Source organism: Ixodes scapularis, unplaced genomic scaffold (assembly GCF_016920785.2).
Source record: "Ixodes scapularis isolate PalLabHiFi unplaced genomic scaffold, ASM1692078v2 PGA_scaffold4__175_contigs__length_147842914, whole genome shotgun sequence".
Lineage (NCBI taxonomy): Eukaryota > Metazoa > Arthropoda > Arachnida > Ixodida > Ixodidae > Ixodes > Ixodes scapularis.
The window spans coordinates 99,181,775-99,199,938 of NW_024609879.1; the positions used below are offsets into that span (position 1 = coordinate 99,181,775).

The window sequence follows — 18,164 nt, forward strand, 5'->3', positions numbered from 1 at the left end:
AAAAGTTGTGATGTACTCTTTCGTGTAGCGTATTCATAAGATCTTTCACCGTGCACCGGTTTTATGCTTGTCGCATGGTTGGAATTAGTAGTAACGTTTTAACCTTTTCTTTTTTCTTTTTTTTTTTAACTGTTTTTTAGTGTTCAAAGCACGTATGAAGTTGAACATTCCGTGATTCCGTGCTAAAACCACCGACGGAGCTGCGTGAATAAAGTCAGGTAAAGCCGTAGACATGTTCCCGTATCAGAGCATGCATGGCACATACGCGTGATCATCTAAACTTCTCTAAAACTTAACTTCCAGAAAAGCTGGGCTGCCTCCGCTGCCCCAAATTACGTCTTTTTTTTTCTTTTTTTTTTTCGTTTTTCAGGGCCAGCTGGCGAACAAACGCAAACAAGCCATCATAAGGCGTCTTATCTGCGTCTAGTGCGTACCTCTCATTTCGTTTTTTCGACAGAAGACGAAAGGAAAAGATGAACCTGAGACTTCGTGGATGTGTTTGCGTCGGTAGGGCAACTCAAAACTTCCTGTAGCCGTCGCGAGTACCATGCTAGCATGCTCAACGCCGCGATCTCCTGTGGCGAGACAAATCACTCGGGGCGTCCGTTTTGCGCAGGTCGGACTCTGCTTTCGACTTTCGGGGAGTCTAGGAGACGATCCTTGCTGCTGAGCCGTCGAAGCATGTCGTACAACTTCGAGACGCTTGCTGTTTCGACACCCGCCGACCATGTCTTTCACGTCGAGATAAACAGGCCGGAAAAAATGAACGCCATGAACGCCGCATTCTGGGAGTAAGTAGGGGAGTAATGTTTGGAGGTGGGCTAGTCGGTGATGCATTGTAAACATAGAAATAAAACAGCGCAAACGAACACAAGGACAAGTAGAAAGACAAGTAGGACAAGTGTCTGTGTCCCTTCTTCTACTTGTCCTTGTGTTCGTTTGCGCTGTTTTATTTCTATGTTTACAATAAGTAGGGGAATTGAAACACTCCTCGAGCATAAGGTATCTCTAAAGGGGGCAAGGAAACACGCCTGTATTACTTCTCTTTCACGATGGAACTTCTGTACTCTGCTTCAGGGAGTAGAGCAACAGATTTTCCAAGAGCAGTTTGCATTGAAGGAAATTTAATTCTGAGAACGCCGAGCTCTGGTTGGCTACGATTGGAAGAATAGGGGGTAGACCTCAAGGCAGCTAGCATTGAGGCCTACCCATTATACTTCCAATCAGAGCTAGGCTTTTTGACGTCACTGCAACCCTTGCTCAAGATGCAAACGAATTTACGCTCTGCATAAAGATAGTTAAATTCTGCATTTCTTTCTGTTAAGAATATAGAAGAATATAGATAAAAACTCTATAATTTTTTTTTATAGGTTGAAAGCCACAGATCTGAGTTATCAAACTTTTCTCATCAACCATAAACTGTGGGAAAGTCTGCTGCTTCAACGGTGCACATCCAATTTATCTCTTTCCAACAGAGAACTTCCGAAGTGCTTCCAGCAACTTCACAACGACAAGAAGTGCCGGGTCGTCGTCATCTCGGGTGCTGGCAAGATGTTTACCGCTGGTAAGATTGATTACATTGAAGGGACCATGAAGCAGAAGCCATGGCAGAGGGTGATTATGCCATTCCTCTTTCCCTGTGATGCCATACTGCTGCCAACACCCATATTATGGCACTTTTTGCAACATTGGAGACATTCCTTTTAATTAAAATGTTTTGACTTTTCGTTTTTTGTGGGGCTTCATTTGCTGTTTTCCTTTTTTTTTTTAGAATGTTTATACAATTATTTTTGTAAAATTCACCCACAAAAATTTAAGCAAACTGCCCAAACTTTTCTTTCTTTCCTTCTATCCATCTATCTGCAGCACGTCTGTGAATGAATTTATGTGTATGGTGAGTCAGCATGTTTCTCTGTGTGAGTTTGAGTGTGAATGAGTTCTGGTGAAACTCTGAGAGAGAGAGAAAGAGGACATTTCAGTTGTCCTCAATGCAGGCAACTACGGAAGACCAATGTGTCATGTGCTGCCATCTAATTACACCTCCCCTACGCATCGCAATCCGAGACTGAAACTTGTGGGGTTGCTCTACAATAATCGCCTCCTGATCGGTCTGTGCTTCGCTCGTCTCCGAATTAGTGACACTACACACCGAGAAGACAGTGAATGGGTTTACTGTACTTTCCAGTTGCCCGTCCCCGAGAGTTGTCACTCCATTCCCGCCGACCCTGGTTGTCGCCCGTCGTTCAGAGCTCGCATTCAGAGTCCGTGTCTAGGCCTGCGGATTGTCCTTCCCACGCCAGCGCTGCGTAGGCTAGCTGTCCCGGGCTATCACAGCCCGAGTCTCGCTGCAGAACCACTCCGGGATCATCATGGCCCAGGCCGGTACGGCCAGTGCTCGCCGTTCCCACCGCCGTCTTGCTCCAAACATCGCTGGTGGACCACTCCGGGGATCGCCATGAGCCAGACCAGCCAGACTCGCTCTGTCGTTCCTGCCTGACCCCTGCCTCGCACAGCACACTCTGTCTGGTGCCAGCTCGTTCCTCAGCGGCCGACCGCTTGTCATTTGCCCTCTACCCTGTAGTCTTCCATCCTTTTCTCCCATAAATTTGAAGGTCACTTAGCTTGCCTCTCAAAGAAAATCTCACCAAAAAACAGTCGCTAGTTGATGTGTGATTTCTCTGTCCCTTGCTGACGGCCCTAATATGGAGCTTCGTTTTTTTTTCACAGGGCTTGACTTCAAAAGCATGATGAACGAATTTATGCAACAGAACACTGGAAACGGTGAGGACCCAGACGTGGCGAGAAAGGCGCGCCACTTGTACAATGTGATCACCACCTTCCAGGGAACCTTCACTTCAATGGAGAAGGCAGGTCTCTCTTTCACCAAAGTGACAATTTAATGCCTCAATTATCTTTACTTGGTTAGTTTAAGCAGAGTCCATTGACGTAGATGGTTCTTAAGATTTATTTATAACGGTTTGAACACATATTGCTCTCACATTTGGAAAGAAAGCATTTCTGTGATAGATGACACCTCCACTCTTGCAGTACATTAATTTATTTATTTGGACATACTGCCAGCCGCCAGTTGCCTGCTAAGGCAGGGGTAAGATAACGCACAGGAAGCTCTTCACAATGAATCGTCGGCACCAATGGTCAGCACAATTCAGCTGTGACACAAAAAGGTAGCAACAGTGATTAATTTATAACTCTCATCTTTCGAGAAAGAGTGCCAATGACAAAACAAGAAATACATGATAAAACAATCTGCAATTGCTGCAAAAATAACTGTTCTATCATTACAGCGAATGATGATGTGATGGTTGCATTTATTACACATTTGGGTAAACTGCTTCAGTCATTGGTTGTCCGTGTGAAAAAGCTATTTCTTAAACAATCAGTTCTGCAGTAAGGGACCACAATAGTTTTCGAGTGCTTGTTGCACGTTTGCCTACTTGAGCTTTATTGCGTGTAATTTTGGAATGACATTCACGAGGAGTTGTTCACAATGTTATAAACAAGCTTAAGACGATTGATTTTTCAACGGGTTTCAAGATGTGGTATTTTTGATAAGTCGTAAAATTTTGTGATTGAGCTGTTCTGTATTTATTGTACACAAATCACAGTGCTTTCTTCTGCACCTAATAAATTTGGTCTATGTTAATTTTGGAAGTGGGTTCCCATACCACATCGACATATTCCAGTACAGGATTCACGGTAGTGCTGTACACTGTTAATTTTGTTTGTGGTGTGCAATGTCTGTGGTCGGTGACAGGTCAAGAACGAAGTGGGAGCTCCCTCCTCCCATCTCTTTCCACTTTAGCAGAGCAAGAGCTGGAGAGAAGGCAACCTCCTCCACCTTTTGCTCCACTGAAGTGGAAAGGGGTGGGAGGGAGCTTCCTCTTCGTTCTTGAACTGTCACCGACTATAAGTTTTCTTTTTAAGAACCGAAGTTTCCATTGCTTTCTGCACAATCCATGCTACATGACCTTTCCAGCTGAGTTTTGACGTGATTATAACACTGAGATATTTGTATTCATTAACAGTTACTAAGGGGTGATTGTTGTTGGCATATCTAAAATCTAGGGGAGTTTTCTTCTGTGTGATGCACATGTATACACATTTAGAATTGTTTAGTGACATCTGCCAATTCGTACACCATTGCTATATACTACTTAAACGGTTACTTAGCTTTATTTGATCGCCTCTCAAATCTATTTCTGAAGACAACACGCAGTCGTCCGTGTAAAACCAACATTTTATGCTATTATCGACAGTAAGATTGTTTATATAAACTAAAAAAAGCAAAATTCCGGGCACAGATCCCTGGGTTACTCCAGAAATTACCGGACAGTCGGGGAAATCACACTGCCGACCTCAACAAATTGGTGACAATTGCTTAAGTATGAATTCAACCACCACACGAGTCTCTTATTTCTCAGTAGAATTTAAGTTTGGTCAACAGCTTTTGATGTGGTACTCATTCAAAGGCTTTTGCGAAATCTAAAAAGATAACATCCATCTGGCCCCCGTTGTCGATAACATTAGCAAATTCATTCACAGTATGAAGAAGCTGCGTAACCGTCGAGAAGCCGTGCCTAAAACAATGCTGTTGATCAGATATGAAGCTATTTGCCTCAAAGTGAGTCATGAGATGCTTAAAAAAAAAAAATGTCCGAAACCTTACTGCAGGAACAAAGCAAAGAAACTGGTCTGTAATTAGACACTTGAAATCGGTCACCGGCTCTATGAATTGCCGTTTTCCACTGGTCTGGTACAGCAGCCAGTTCAAGCACATTACGGAATATAACAAAAATAAATTTAGAGCACCATTCAGCAGATCTTTTCAAGAATGCGTTAGGAACATTATCTGGACTGCTTGACTTTTTTGTGTTTAAATTTAGAAGTGCTTCGAAAATGCCTTCCTGTGACACCTGGACATCAGGTACTCCTATCGCATTCTGTGTATATTCCGGTAAACGTCTGTCATCAGTCGTAAATACTGACGAGAGATAATCAGTGTTTTAGTGATAACTGCTTTATCAACTATTTCTCTTCTGCAGTTCTCATTCTTGGTTATGTGTTGTCTCAAGCCCTGGAAATACCTCCAAAATTTAGCTGGATCATTAAGAAGGAAGTTTGGTCATTCGAATGTTATAGTACTCATTTTGGGATATTTTAATTAACGACTTAAGTTGAGTATGTGTAGCACAGCTACTTTTGTCTTGCTTATGCATGTTTTGTTAAGTATCTTTGCCTAGCGCTTTACTTGTAAACTCTTCCTTGTCACCCAAGGACTATATGTTTGGTGCTCTTTTTCCTGATTGGCACAAAATTCTCTATACACATGTTTACAGTTTCTTGGAAGAAACGCCATAGTTGGTTTATGTCACAGTTACTAGATGTAGATAAATCGGAAAAACTGTCGAAGGATAATCAAGATAATCTAAGATGCTTTCGTCTTGGGCTCTGTTATAATCTTTCACTTCCTTTACCGTATCGGATGGTCGATTGGGAGCAAAGCAGTGGTGTAGCCAGGAATTTTTTGGGGGGAGGGGGCTGAGGTGGCTGGGATGTCCATGACTTGGGGTGCAAAGAGGGGGAGGAGAGGTCAAGATGCATGTATATATTATAGAGTCTGCTGAATTTCAGGGGGTGCTGAAGCCCCATAAGCCTCCCCCCCCCTCCCCCGCCCCCCCCCCCCCTGGCTACGCCCATGAAACAAAGCCTGGACAGTCTAATACGATCGTGAGGTGATCTGATATTCCATCTACAATTGCACAGGGGTAGTCTTCAACACACAGATTATCAGAAACAAAGAACAAGTCAAAGAGTGATCTGGTAGTTTCTGTAACTCTCGTAGGACTCGTCATAATCTGAACAAGATTGCTCAAAAACATAGACTGGCCATTGTAGCTCAGCCTACGTTTGGAAGATTAAAGTCACCTAATAAAATTATATTTTTGTTGTATTTTGACTGTACATGCACAAAATCGTGTAAGTCATTTAGTACCTTAATGTCAGCACATGGTGGTCTGTAGACTACTCCTACCAGAATAGAGGAGGATATAAAAGATAATGTCACCCACACTGCTTCAGTGCATGTGGTATTACGCAGCAGAGAAAATTTTATTCCTTCTTTTATAATTATAGCCATCTCTCCCCCTTTGGAAGAGCGGTCTTTTCATACAATTTTGCGCTTTGGGGGATCGATTTCACAAACAGGAATATTAAGCCACTAAGCCAAGTTTCGGTTATCAACAATATGTCTGGATTAAAAGTAAGAAGAGTGCTTTCCAGGTTGATCGTTTTGCTAACAGTGCTCCTTACATTCAGGTTTATCACTCAAAGTTTTGTGTTAGCTGTACACTGTACGACTGTTACGATAATTTGTGTGTTTAAGCTGACAAATCTAAGGGGCTTGCATGTCGGTGCAACTCTGACGAGGCTTCAGCATCAACGGCCTTGCCCACCTTAAAGGGGCCGCCGAAATGGGGTCAGAAGACGCTTCCTTCGGGCCAAATGCCAGCTACAAACAACTTTTCGAGTTCTGAACCTTCAACAAACACATGTAACGAGGAGTAGGTATCATACTTCATTGGCAATTTTGTGCAAACAAAATTGTTGTTACTGTGCGCTCTGAAAACAACAGCCGACACATCGTCTGAGGAGGTGGACGGATGTAAGCACAACACGAATTTGCCTTACGGACAGGAGGCCGGGTTGCGGCACGCAACTTACTGCCGTGGTTGGAACCAATTAACGGTTCCGCTCATGGCCTTGGGTGTGCTGGCCTGCCTATGTCGACATCAGGCGATTTACTACTTCCACTTAACTTGCATCTCACTTTTTTTGGGGGGCTGAATATTTTTTATATTTAATCTTATAATTACTAAAAAATGTGTAGCGTAGACTGCATGAAGGTCTTTTTTCAAAATTGTGCCAGCAATTGTTCTACTAAGTAAAAATGAAAAAGTGCTTTTATTTTACCTCTCACTGTTGTTTAATACCTCCTCACCTGATATTGTTGCTGAAGTGAAATGAAACAAAGCTGTCTTAGTATTATTATCACATGCTATACGAAAGATGACTTCCTTCAGCCCTGCTTGCCTCTTAATGTGATGCTTGTATGGTTTGATTATTATGGTTGTGAGGCTTACACAGGGTCTCGGTGATAAGTTCCGCATTATATGCTGTTCTTGTGAAAGCCCTTTTATAACATAACTGCTCATGCTTCTTTCTTTTCTTTTTGGAACTGGATGTGTTTAGGAAAAAATATGGGACTTTTGGCTGGCATTTATTGCTGCAGACTATAGTTTGGAAACTGGCAGTTCTCAAAATGCATGTCATTGGTGTGTTACAGTGCAGCAAGCCTGTGATAGCAGCCGTTCACAACGGCTGCATCGGCGGTGGTGTTAACCTGATCACAGCTTGCGACATGCGCTACTGTACCAGTGATGCCTACTTCCAAATCAAGGTAATACCCCGTCGTTCCCCTCTGCCCTGCTATGATTAGCGTGGACTAAGCTGTCAATTCTAAGCCTGACTAGGTTAGCGTGGACAGCAAAGGCTTAGAGTGCATCAGGTTTAAGGTGGATACCCTTCCACGGTTTCCACTTTTTGCTCGTTTCCTCTTCCCATATGCTCTCCCTCCTTCGCCCCTCCCCTCCAAGCATGGAGCATGCAATGCTGTACCCTCCTCACTCCCTACCTCCTTTCTCTCATTTACTACTCTCACTGTTTGAGAGAGGGGAGGAAACTGGATTTTCTGCCTTGCAGAAGATTGATATCATTCATTAGCCTTCAAGCTCGTTCAAGGTCTCGCGTGCATGGTCCACAAAATCCTTCTTTAATGCAAATCCTTTGTTTATGGTTGGGTAAAAAGGCCCTTAGCGGACATTTAAAAAATGCAGCATGTCACCAAAAAAAATCGCAGAAAGCTTTCAGCGCAAAAATGAATGACGCTGGTGGTCCAGACTAGATGCCAAAGTTTTAGAACAATCAGAACTAATAATTATTCAAAATGGACAATTGGGCGAGTTGGTAAGAGTTCATAATTACTTACAGCGCGACTGGGACAAGGACAGAAAGAGGAGAAACACAGAAACACAGGACAAGCGCTGAACTAGCAACTGATTCTATTGAAAAGAAAAGACATCTGATGCTGCTGCTGCTCGTGCAGGCATGCCCCTCCGTGGCCCTGGCGCTTCTTCTTTCACTCGATGCGAAACCGGCCAAGTTATCCGAGATCCAAAAAGCCGATCTCGCTCTTCATCAAAGTCACTGTGGGCTGGCTCACACACAAGGATCCGGTTTTTGTTATGTGGTACGTCTCCATCATTTCTCGGGGTAGTTTGTGGTTGTGTCGGAACATCACTGTAGTCTTGTTAAACAGGGGTTGGCATCCGCAATCCCGGCAATGCATCGCGAGATTCGTGTGAGCAATTCCTTTCATAGAACTGTGGTGTTCTCGTAGTCTTGTGTTGAGGCAACGCCCAGTCTGTCCTATGTAGGCACGCCCGCAGGAAAACGGAATCTTGTAGACCACGCCTTCTATGCAAGTGACAAACTGCATTCCGTGTTTGATGCTGCAGCCGCTTTGAGACTTAGGATCGTTATTTCTCGCGCGTTTGTTGACTGCGGAGCACACAGAGCTGAGCTTCTGGCGGGCGGAAAAAACAACATTCACGTTGTATCTTGAGGCGACTTTCTTGAGTCCGTGGGAAAGGCGGTGGATGTACGGTATGACAAGGCAAGGACCGCATCCTGGTATGCTAGATCCTCCACGTGCCCCCCGGATTTACAAGTCATTTGCGGGTGGATGGTTCCGTCTCCGAGGCACTCCAGCAGGCTGTGTCGCATCTTGTGTTCGGAGTGGTGGCAGCAGGTCCGCTTTTTAAGGACTGCCTCCGTATCGCTTGTTCCCGGGGGCTTACTCACCCACAAGCATCCCGCCTTTTTCAAGAATGGTCAAGGACCACTGCCCAGGTTACTGAGTTTCTTTGGACTCAAGTGCGCCTTACACTGCCTCCCAAGAAGAGGACTAGGGCCAAAGAAGGTAACGTTGTCATCCTCGGGGATCTTCAAGTCCCAGACAGTCACCTAAAGATTTTGAAAAAAGGACCTAAGTTCTGCCTCGAGCCCATGCTCAGAAGAGTAGACAAGTTGGTCATGTCGAGATCCATCTCACGAGCAACACCGGAAGAGGAGAGACCAAGATGTGTTGCTGATTGTGTGGACGTCCTGTGGAGATCCGAAGGAGGGTGCCGAAGAACCAAAGGCCTCGAGCCCGTGATTGACTTTCTCGCGTCCAACAGCATGAACATAATGTTGTCCGACAAAGAAGGGTGCTTTGTCATCATGCCCGACAGCACGTTCTCCGAAAAAGCGACAACAGCCGTACTAAAAGACTTTAGAGCGGTCTCCGATCGTCCCGCCAAGGTGAAGGAATGCACCATCAAATTTCTTCACCAACTGAACCTGACCAGTGTTGCTGCAGGAGCAAAGAAAGGAAAAAACTTCACGTTAGACGTATTTTTCGCGGCAAAAACCCATAAACCAGGAGTCCCCTTTCGCACCATAGTGTCCGAGCGGAATTCTTGGTTACACGCAATTTCGGGCTTTTTGCAAAGGCACCTCGACTCCCTACATATTGTAGACCCAATGTGCGTCCCCAATTCCAAGGCGGTTGTTGACTTTCTAAATGTCAGTAACCCACACGGGTGCAGCGCGTTCAGCATCGACGTTGAAGAATTCCATGCCACACGACGACCTCATGGTTAGTGTCAAGGAGTGCATCACAGAACACAACGATGAAAGCGCCTTCAGGACCCGATGCGGGATTACGGTAGAAGACTTTCTCGAACTCCTGTCCGTGTATTTAAAGTCCACACTCATCGGATGGCAGGACAAGGTGTACATACAGAAGTCTGGCATATGCATAGGGTCTAGAGTAGCTCCTGTGCTCAGTAACATCTTCCTGGGCAAGATTGATCGGGATCTTGAACCCTGCTTGGAGAAAAACACCAAGAAAGTGTTTAGGTACGTAGACGATTATTTGGTGTTCGTTGAGAGGGCTAATTTCCAGAAAAAGCTTGACGATGTGCTGAAGATCTTCACGGAAAAAGGGCTAGGACTTCACTTCACCTATGAAGCCCCAAAACAGAACCTCATTCAGTTCCTGGATCTCCGCATCGAAGTGGGGGACGATCATGTTTGCTGGTGTTACAGTCCCAGAACAGCGAAGGCTCTTCTTAACTTTCAATCAGCCCACTCCAAACTCGTCAAACAAGGCATCGCATTTTCCTGTCTGAGGACTGCTCTAACAAGCACATGCATCCACAATTTGAATTCCAGCTTCATGTCCCAAATTCAACGGCTCAAGGATTCGGGATATCCTAATTCGGTCATTTCTTCAGCTTGCGAAAAAATCGTAAAACACCTTAAAACAGATCCCGCGATCGAGCAACGTGACCTCGAGCAGAGAGAGAAAACGAAAACCTCAGTCATACCGTACATCCACCGCCTTTCCCACGGACTCAAGAAAGTCGCCTCAAGATACAACGTGAATGTTGTTTTTTCCGCCCGCCAGAAGCTCAGCTCTGTGTGCTCCGCAGTCAACAAACGCGCGAGAAATAACGATCCTAAGTCTCAAAGCGGCTGCAGCATCAAACACGGAATGCAGTTTGTCGCCTGCATAGAAGGCGTGGTCTACAAGATTCCGTTTTCCTGCGGGCGTGCCTACATAGGACAGACTGGGCGTTGCCTCAACACAAGACTACGAGAACACCACAGTTCTATGAAAGGAATTGCTCACACGAATCTCGCGATGCATTGCCGGGATTGCGGATGCCAACCCCTGTTTAACAAGACTACAGTGATGTTCCGACACAACCACAAACTACCCCGAGAAATGATGGAGACGTACCACATAACAAAAACCGGATCCTTGTGTGTGAGCCAGCCCACAGTGACTTTGATGAAGAGTGAGATCGGCTTTTTGGATCTCGGATAACTTGGCCGGTTTCGTATCGAGTGAAAGAAGAAGCGCCAAGGCCACGGAGGGGCATGCCTGCACGAGCAGCAGCAGCATCAGATGTCTTTTCTTTTCAATAGAATCAGTTGCTAGTTCAGCGCTTGTCCTGTGTTTCTGTGTTTCTCCTCTTTCTGTCCTTGTCCCAGTCGCGCTGTAAGTAATTATGAATTATTCAAAAGTTGTGATTTTTTTTTTCAACTTTAATGGCGAAAAGAGGCTTGTTCTCAGTAACTAGCTTTTTGCAGTAAAAGCAACCTCGTAAATTTCTGGTGGGGGACACCCCGTAGAAAATGAATCCCGAACCCTTTTTTCAAGAGGGCTACCGTAACCCCCAACGACGCAGGAGGTTGAGCTGGGCCTGGCGGCAGACGTGGGAGTGCTCCAGCGGCTACCCCGGGTCATCGGGAACAGGAGCCTAGTGAGCGAGCTCGTCTTCACTGGACGCAGGATGGAGGCCGCCGAAGCCAGAGAGGTCAGTTGATCGTGCACTGCATATGTCCACCCACAAATGTCTAACCCTAAAGGCCCGCTCACACACTTGAATTTGCTTAGGACCAAGCTCTTGCAATCTCTTAGACGAAAAAGCACGCTGGCACCATCTATGTATCAGGAAAGTGCGAATGATGTGCTGCTCGACTGTATTAATACTCAGCGTTCCTCGTGGAAGGTGTATTTAAACCCTTAAAAATGTGTTCACCTATGTTTTATCAAAAAAAGAAAACAATTGAAAGTCTTTATCAGTTCTCTTAACTGAAATTTCACTAAACTGCATATATTCACTAGAATATTGAACAGCGTAGGGCACAGCATACATCGAGTCAAAAGTGTGAAATGCTATTTATAGAGTTATGTATATGGATATATACAAAGTGCATAACAGTTACGCTCCTGCCTTCCTCATTTTGAAAAAAAATCTAATTCTCATTTGCACCAGCGCTCTTAAAGCGCATGAAGTAACAAAGCTGTCCAGAGAGTCAGTGTTTTTTTTGCACTTCCTCTGTCACCGCTTGCTGCTGTGACGAAGCCATACCGCAACCGCATCGTTCACTGGCTTGAAATATCTCGTGCAGAGTCATTTCTTGCTGGAATTGAACGCAGTTTCTCTTTCAAGCTTCAACTCTTGCTTCACTATCGTTGACAACATCGACGATGGAATCCCATAGTCCTTCGCAACGTCCACTTGCCTTTGACCGTTGTCCAGATGCTGAAGGATTTTGAGCTTGTCTGATAGAGACAACCGTTTCCGTTTCGTCATACTTATTGCGAAAGTGGATGCACAAACTGCCATCCTGCCATTGTTACCCAAAACTAAGATGGCCGAACCGAACCGATGACAAAGAAAAAAGAGACACACCACATGGTTTGTTTTTATCTACTGCACCGTCTCTTTGTCTTGACAGCGCTATAAACGCCAGCTACGTTGATCTGATTGCAAAAATAATCCTGGGTCCACTGATCAAGTTCGTTGAACTGAACTATTCGCTATTCCGAGATTCGTTTTTCGTTCAAATTTTATCATGGAATGCATAGAAGAACTGCCGGGGATTTTTTTAAAGTTTTTTATTCTGAAATATTTGTTAAACCGACGTTCGCTCAAGTGAGAGTTTACTGTAGTGTGTTACAACGTTGTGCCGTCACAGTGACGTCTGATGGTGTGACGCTCTGTTTTTTGCGACTCCGTTTTTTGCCACTTTTGGACCCCTTTTGATGCTTGTGTGGATTGGGACTCTTAACACACTGATCCGAGCCTCGTTAAGAAATGCTGAACCTAGGGAAAACCAAAAAAAAATTCTACCTGGTTAGGATACGTGTGTTGAAATTTTGCCCAATATTTTTCGTATGATACAAATTTTTCAATTTGTGGGCGAAACCGAAATTGTACCCCTGTGGGATGATGACAAAAACATAAATGTTGGGCAAAAAAAATTTTTTTGCCCAATTTTTATGTTAACAATACGAATTATTTGATTTGCGGGCAAGACCGAAATTGTTCCCTCATGAGTCATGATGATAGCGTTATTCACATAGTGCGCGTTTGAGGTCCAGCAAACTCGGAGCGCACACTCTGTGGGTAATGCTATCATCATGATCCCACCGGGGGACAATTTCGGTTTCGCCCGCAAATCGAATAATTTGTATTGTTAACATAAATATTGGGCAAAAAAAGATTTTTTCTCTTAGTTTCAGTTTTTTTTTTTTAGGGCCTCCCCAGCCTAAATTGGGGGTCATTAGTTTTATATAAAAACCTTGTGGCAGTTACTAGGACCTCCTCGTGGAAGGGTCCACGAAATTTCGCCTTGCGATTTGAAGAATAAGGCGCATAAACATCTCAGGAAATTTTCGTATCACAGCTTACTCGATAAACGAGCAGTGACGTAACAAGATCAGGATGCCGTCTCCTTAGGGCGCTCTTTCATCCGCCCTCCTCGGCCCCACCTGTTGTCATCACATCGGTCACGTCGCGTCGCTCGATGCAATATTAGCAGCAACAGCACATCGAAAATGAGGACAAAGGGACAGGACACATAGGACTAACGCAGCATTGACTTACAACTCACGTTTCTTCTAGTTTTTTTGTAAGAAGCAAGATCATAGTACAAAGAAAACGAAAAAAAACACAAAAAAAACTGAAGAACTCTCTGGAAATCTGCACTCATCACATTGACTACTTCGCCAAGTAGACCAGTTCTTTGGCAGATAAAAAACCGGAAGGAGCACTGATACACTTTTCATCGAGCTGCACAATCTTCTCTGCCTCAGTTATTTCTCTAATTAGAGGGTCGCCACTCCGTGCCAATACAGTGAGTTTTGTGAACTGGCAATCACAGCCACAGTCTCCGCAATGAATCCCTAGATGGCTAGAGACGTTCTTGTTTGTGTTGCTATGATGCTCTTGCAGCCCATCGTGTAGAGACATGCTACATCTCGAGTACTTCCAGAGAGCCGCTCGATGTTGATAAGGAGGGGAACCGGAATAGGCGGGACGTCGCGATTAGTGGCCGTTGTTTTCTTGTTACGTCCCAGGTTTCATCGAGGGACGAAACAAAAATTTGTGTGTCAAAGTTTGAGCTTTCAAACTAATTTCCCGTTGAAATCTTAGTTATTTTGGCTCTATAATTTAGCGGCGTAATTGAAGGTCTCTAAAATTGCACGAGGCGTGAAGGCCTAGGATCACCATTTTTAGGCTGTAGAGGCCCTTTAAGTGGCCTTTAAGAATGTTTTCCTCGTCTTTTCCCCCAATTGTTTGCACCTGGCAGGCTGGCCTGGTGAGCCGCATCTTTCCCGACAAGGCTCAGATGCTGTCGGCGGCGGTGGCGGTGGCCAAGGAGATTGCTTCCAAGAGCCCTGTGGCCGTGCAGGGGAGCAAGGTCAACCTGGTCTTCTCCAGGGACCACGGCGTTGACGAGGCACTTCATTTCATGGTTGGTACCATAGACCCTTTCTGAAGTTTAGTCTGGCAACTTTTGTCCCTATCATCATCTCAGTGTATGGCATTTGGGCCTAACTAATGACGGCCTTCTTGAGGCTGATGAAGGAACAAGTTGAGGATACTTCCGACCTATGAGGCATGTATGTTTGAGATGTCAGTACAACACGACGCACAAATCAGATACAGCAGCTGCGTAAGCGTTTATTTCGGAGTGTGGTTCAATCCATTTCTTGGCACAGGTTTGGCTTGATGGCGGAAATTTAATGGAGGGGATTATGGGTTGCCGCTTTGCACTGGTCAGTTCTTATGTTCACATCATCAAAACTGAAACAAATAAAACGAGAGTTAGGAGGTGATTGGAGAACCAATTCTCATATGCCTTTGATGTGCGAAAGAGATGGTACTTAATGAAACACAGTTTGATGACCGCCATTAGTTTGTCGCGAGTGAAACTGCTTTTTGAGCCACCAGGTGGAACTGAATATTGAAAAGGTTCTATTGCACCTTTGCTTCGCTGGACTGATGGATAGGCATCTTCTACCTGACGTCACTTCCTGTCAGTCTCGAAGTCGAAACTTACATTGTCGTCTGCCATCTGTGCCTTGGCACCATGTTGGGGCATTGGAGGCAACAGTAGTGGTACTCTGTGTGGCTAAGGAAAAGCTAAGTAAAAACTTTGCTCCCCTGGTGTTTGCCTCGCTCGCTTTTGATGATAAAACAAATTGGTGATGAGCAACCGACGCAACGCAGGTCAGAACAAGCGTTAGATGTGTTTAACATCCTCGGACGGCACTTGAACGCCTCGCAAATGTGTCGTCAGATGGCAAAAATGCATTGTCTGCTAATTATTTTGCGGTGACTGACAAAAAACTTAGTGCCACTATCTATACGTAAAATCATTGGGATGGATATTCTGCTAAACTTGTCAGCACTGCAGCCAGTCCTCCAACTTTTTGACTGGCTACGCAAGTGAGGACAAGCTGCCGCACAAGTAATTTTGTCTGCTTTACTTGTCCTAATCAATCGCAAAGTGGTTTCCAACCTGTTACGAAGGTTAGTCCACAAATCCTTAGTTGGTACGAAGCTTTCCCGTGGAGATCATGCCAGCGTATTCGATACAGCCATTCATGGCGCCGGCAAACGGATGACTTGAGCATCGCCTTGTCCCGATTCCTAATGATTGCCGGAATAAAAAAACAATAGTACTGCTGGCCATAGCTCCATTTTGTCGTGACTTCTGCGGCTGGAGCAATTAATTACATTGCAACTGACTATTTTAAGCTTGAGTGAGCAGACAAACTACAGTAAAACCTCGTTATAACAAAGTTGAAGGAGCGATCATAATTATTTCGTTATAACCATTAGTTTGTTATAGCCAATGTCCATTTCTTCCCTAATAGCAAGCAAGGGGAATTATGATTGATTTGTTATATCCATTAGTTTGTTATATCCCATTTTGTTATAACGAGGTTTTACTGTATACCACAAACACGGCCCCAGAGTGCACAAAACATAGCATAATGCATAATGACGAATGCTTCTGACACGGATTCTGGTGGGTTTCGGCGATATTTCCGAACTGGAAGTTGCGTTGCATCATGGTCTTTTACAAGAACCCTATGCGGAGCGCAAGTTCATCAGTTTCTTTTGCAGGGGTTGTTGTGACATCAGATCACCGAGCTCTGTTTGGCTGAGATCGAAGGGTAGTGGGTAGACGTCAAGGCAGCTAGTATTCAGGTCTACCCACTATCCTTCCAATCAGAGCCAATCAAACTCGGCGTTCTGACGTCACTGCAACCCCTGCAATAGAAGCAGACAAACTTGCTCACTGTATAGATGAAAGGATATGGCTCAACTCTTTTAATCAGACAGTGACTTGCACCACCTAGCCAATGCTCTTATTTGGAACACCTTACTAATCTCTGATTAACTCTTTGTAGAGTCCAGTGTCATCTAGCTGCTGAAAATTGCAGTCTCACTTGGGTTTATTACGGCTAATTGAATACCATTTCGTCAAAGCATGTTTTAGAGAACTGGCACGGTTTTTCGAAGCACGGTTTAGAGAAATCAGAGCCTCAGTTTAGAGAAATGCCATTTATTGAAAAGTGGACACTATTTGAAAAGGCTTTTCTACTTCGCACGTGTATCACTGGTGTGTGTGTTAACCCAAGCGCCCCGCTGCGCTCCCGCCGCTTTGCGGCGGCAGTCTGTGGCGGCTCATTACAAAAATGTTAACTCACCTCACTTATCCGCACACGCCGCTTTGTGGCGGATGAATTCGCTGAGGCTTATCGCCATTTTCTCTAAAATGGGTTTCCCTATAAAGGAATTCGATAAACTGGGGTCGGTAAAATGGCGTTTGCTAAAACAAGCTTTTCTAAACCTCATGCCTCCGGTCTCACTTTTGCCATACTAATGGAAGTGTTTGTACTGTGAGCGTGTGTTCACTACCAAAACCTCCCAAACTATCTATTTTCGAAAACTGTGGATTTGTGCGTCGTATTGTGCTGATGCACACATTCCTTGTGTGTAAGCACAATTTCTTTCGTTTTTTGCGCGTCAGCACAATGTCTGTTGTAATTTTTTGTCTTTGTCTTTCTTCTAGGCCTGTTGGAATATGTCCATGCTGCAGTCTGAGGACGTTGTGAAATCTGTTATGGCGCTCATGGAGAAGGCAAAGGAGCCACCGAAGTTTGCAAACCTCTAATTTTTATCTACGTACATATGTATGAGAGAGTGCTAGACATCGGGTCACCTGGTCAATAAGGCTGACACCGGCACAGCACCTTGGTACTAGATGTTTTTGTACATGCCTATGGATCGTTGAAACAAAAATATATATTTAAAGAAAATAGGTTTCTGTCTTGTTTATTTGTTTCTTTTGCATAGAATGTATGGCTTTAATGTTGTATTGTATAGTCTCTTTCGCCCTATTTATCCCCATAGCTAGGTATTTGGTATGCCATTGTCCTACTTTAAACTTGGTCAAATTGTTCGAAATGAATAATCAGTTGGTCGTACCCAAGATGGTCGCATGAGAAAGTTGTTAAAGCTGGGCTGGCACACTAGCTGGTCCCAATCAACAAACTTAAAGGGACCATGAAATGAATTTTTGGCTGTGATAATTAAATGATATTAGATTGGGATTTTAAATGACGCATATCATTTAGTGAGCCAAAAGAAAGAGGGTACAAAGTCAAAAGCCTGCTTTTCGGTATGAAGCTCGTCAACAATCAATCCGTCGACGAATATTTGGATTCGCGTTCGTGGCCGGGTCCATATCATATGAGCGAATGACATTTTAGCGAACAGCGACATTTGAGTGAATCGGCATTTTAACGATGAACGGGGGCGCACGTTAACCCATCCCCCGCACTGCGCTTACGCCGCTTCGCAGCGACGGTCTGCGGCGGCTCATATCAAAAATGTGAACCCACTTGGCCCACCCAAAAACGCAACTTCGCAGCGTTTGAATATTCGCTAAGGTGTCATTCGGTGAAACGTTGTTCGCTAAAACGCCATTCAATCAAGTGAGTGCCTCACTTTGTGGCCAGTGAGTGCTGTGACGACAGTTATCATCGCTTGTGAATGACAAATTTTTTTGGTCTGCTTAAAAATTGGTGGAAGCTTGAGGTCATCCGGTTCATCGCATCTGGTGCCTAAGCACGTCACGACCACGTGGTTTCTCATTTCGCTTTT

General features: G+C 44.6%; 1 protein-coding gene across 2 annotated transcripts; it reads left to right on the forward strand.

Moving 5' to 3' along the window:
* Window positions 1-113: 113 nt before the first annotated feature.
* On the forward strand, window positions 114-17,321 carry LOC8044056 (delta(3,5)-Delta(2,4)-dienoyl-CoA isomerase, mitochondrial). Of its 2 annotated transcripts, none has more exons than XM_029966919.3 (9): window positions 114-218; window positions 371-507; window positions 617-791; window positions 1,476-1,564; window positions 2,728-2,867; window positions 7,364-7,477; window positions 11,379-11,507; window positions 14,293-14,457; window positions 17,071-17,321. In XM_029966919.3, exons 2-9 carry the CDS (start codon window positions 474-476, stop codon window positions 17,170-17,172), a joined length of 948 nt encoding a protein of 315 aa, XP_029822779.2. In that variant the 5' UTR covers window positions 114-218; window positions 371-473; the 3' UTR covers window positions 17,173-17,321. The 2 variants fall into 2 exon arrangements, with proteins under 2 accessions (XP_029822779.2, XP_029822780.2); XM_029966920.3 differs by having other exon boundaries at window positions 371-426.
* Window positions 17,322-18,164: the final 843 nt, after the last annotated feature.

Coding starts and splice junctions, on each gene's coding strand:
- LOC8044056 (XM_029966919.3), top strand. CDS start 474: ATGAACCTGAGACTTCGTGGATGTGTTTGCGTCG. Junction 2,868..7,363: donor CCTTCACTTCAATGGAGAAG/GCAGGTCTCTCT, acceptor GGTGTGTTACAG/TGCAGCAAGCCTGTGATAGC. Junction 7,478..11,378: donor ATGCCTACTTCCAAATCAAG/GTAATACCCCGT, acceptor CCAACGACGCAG/GAGGTTGAGCTGGGCCTGGC.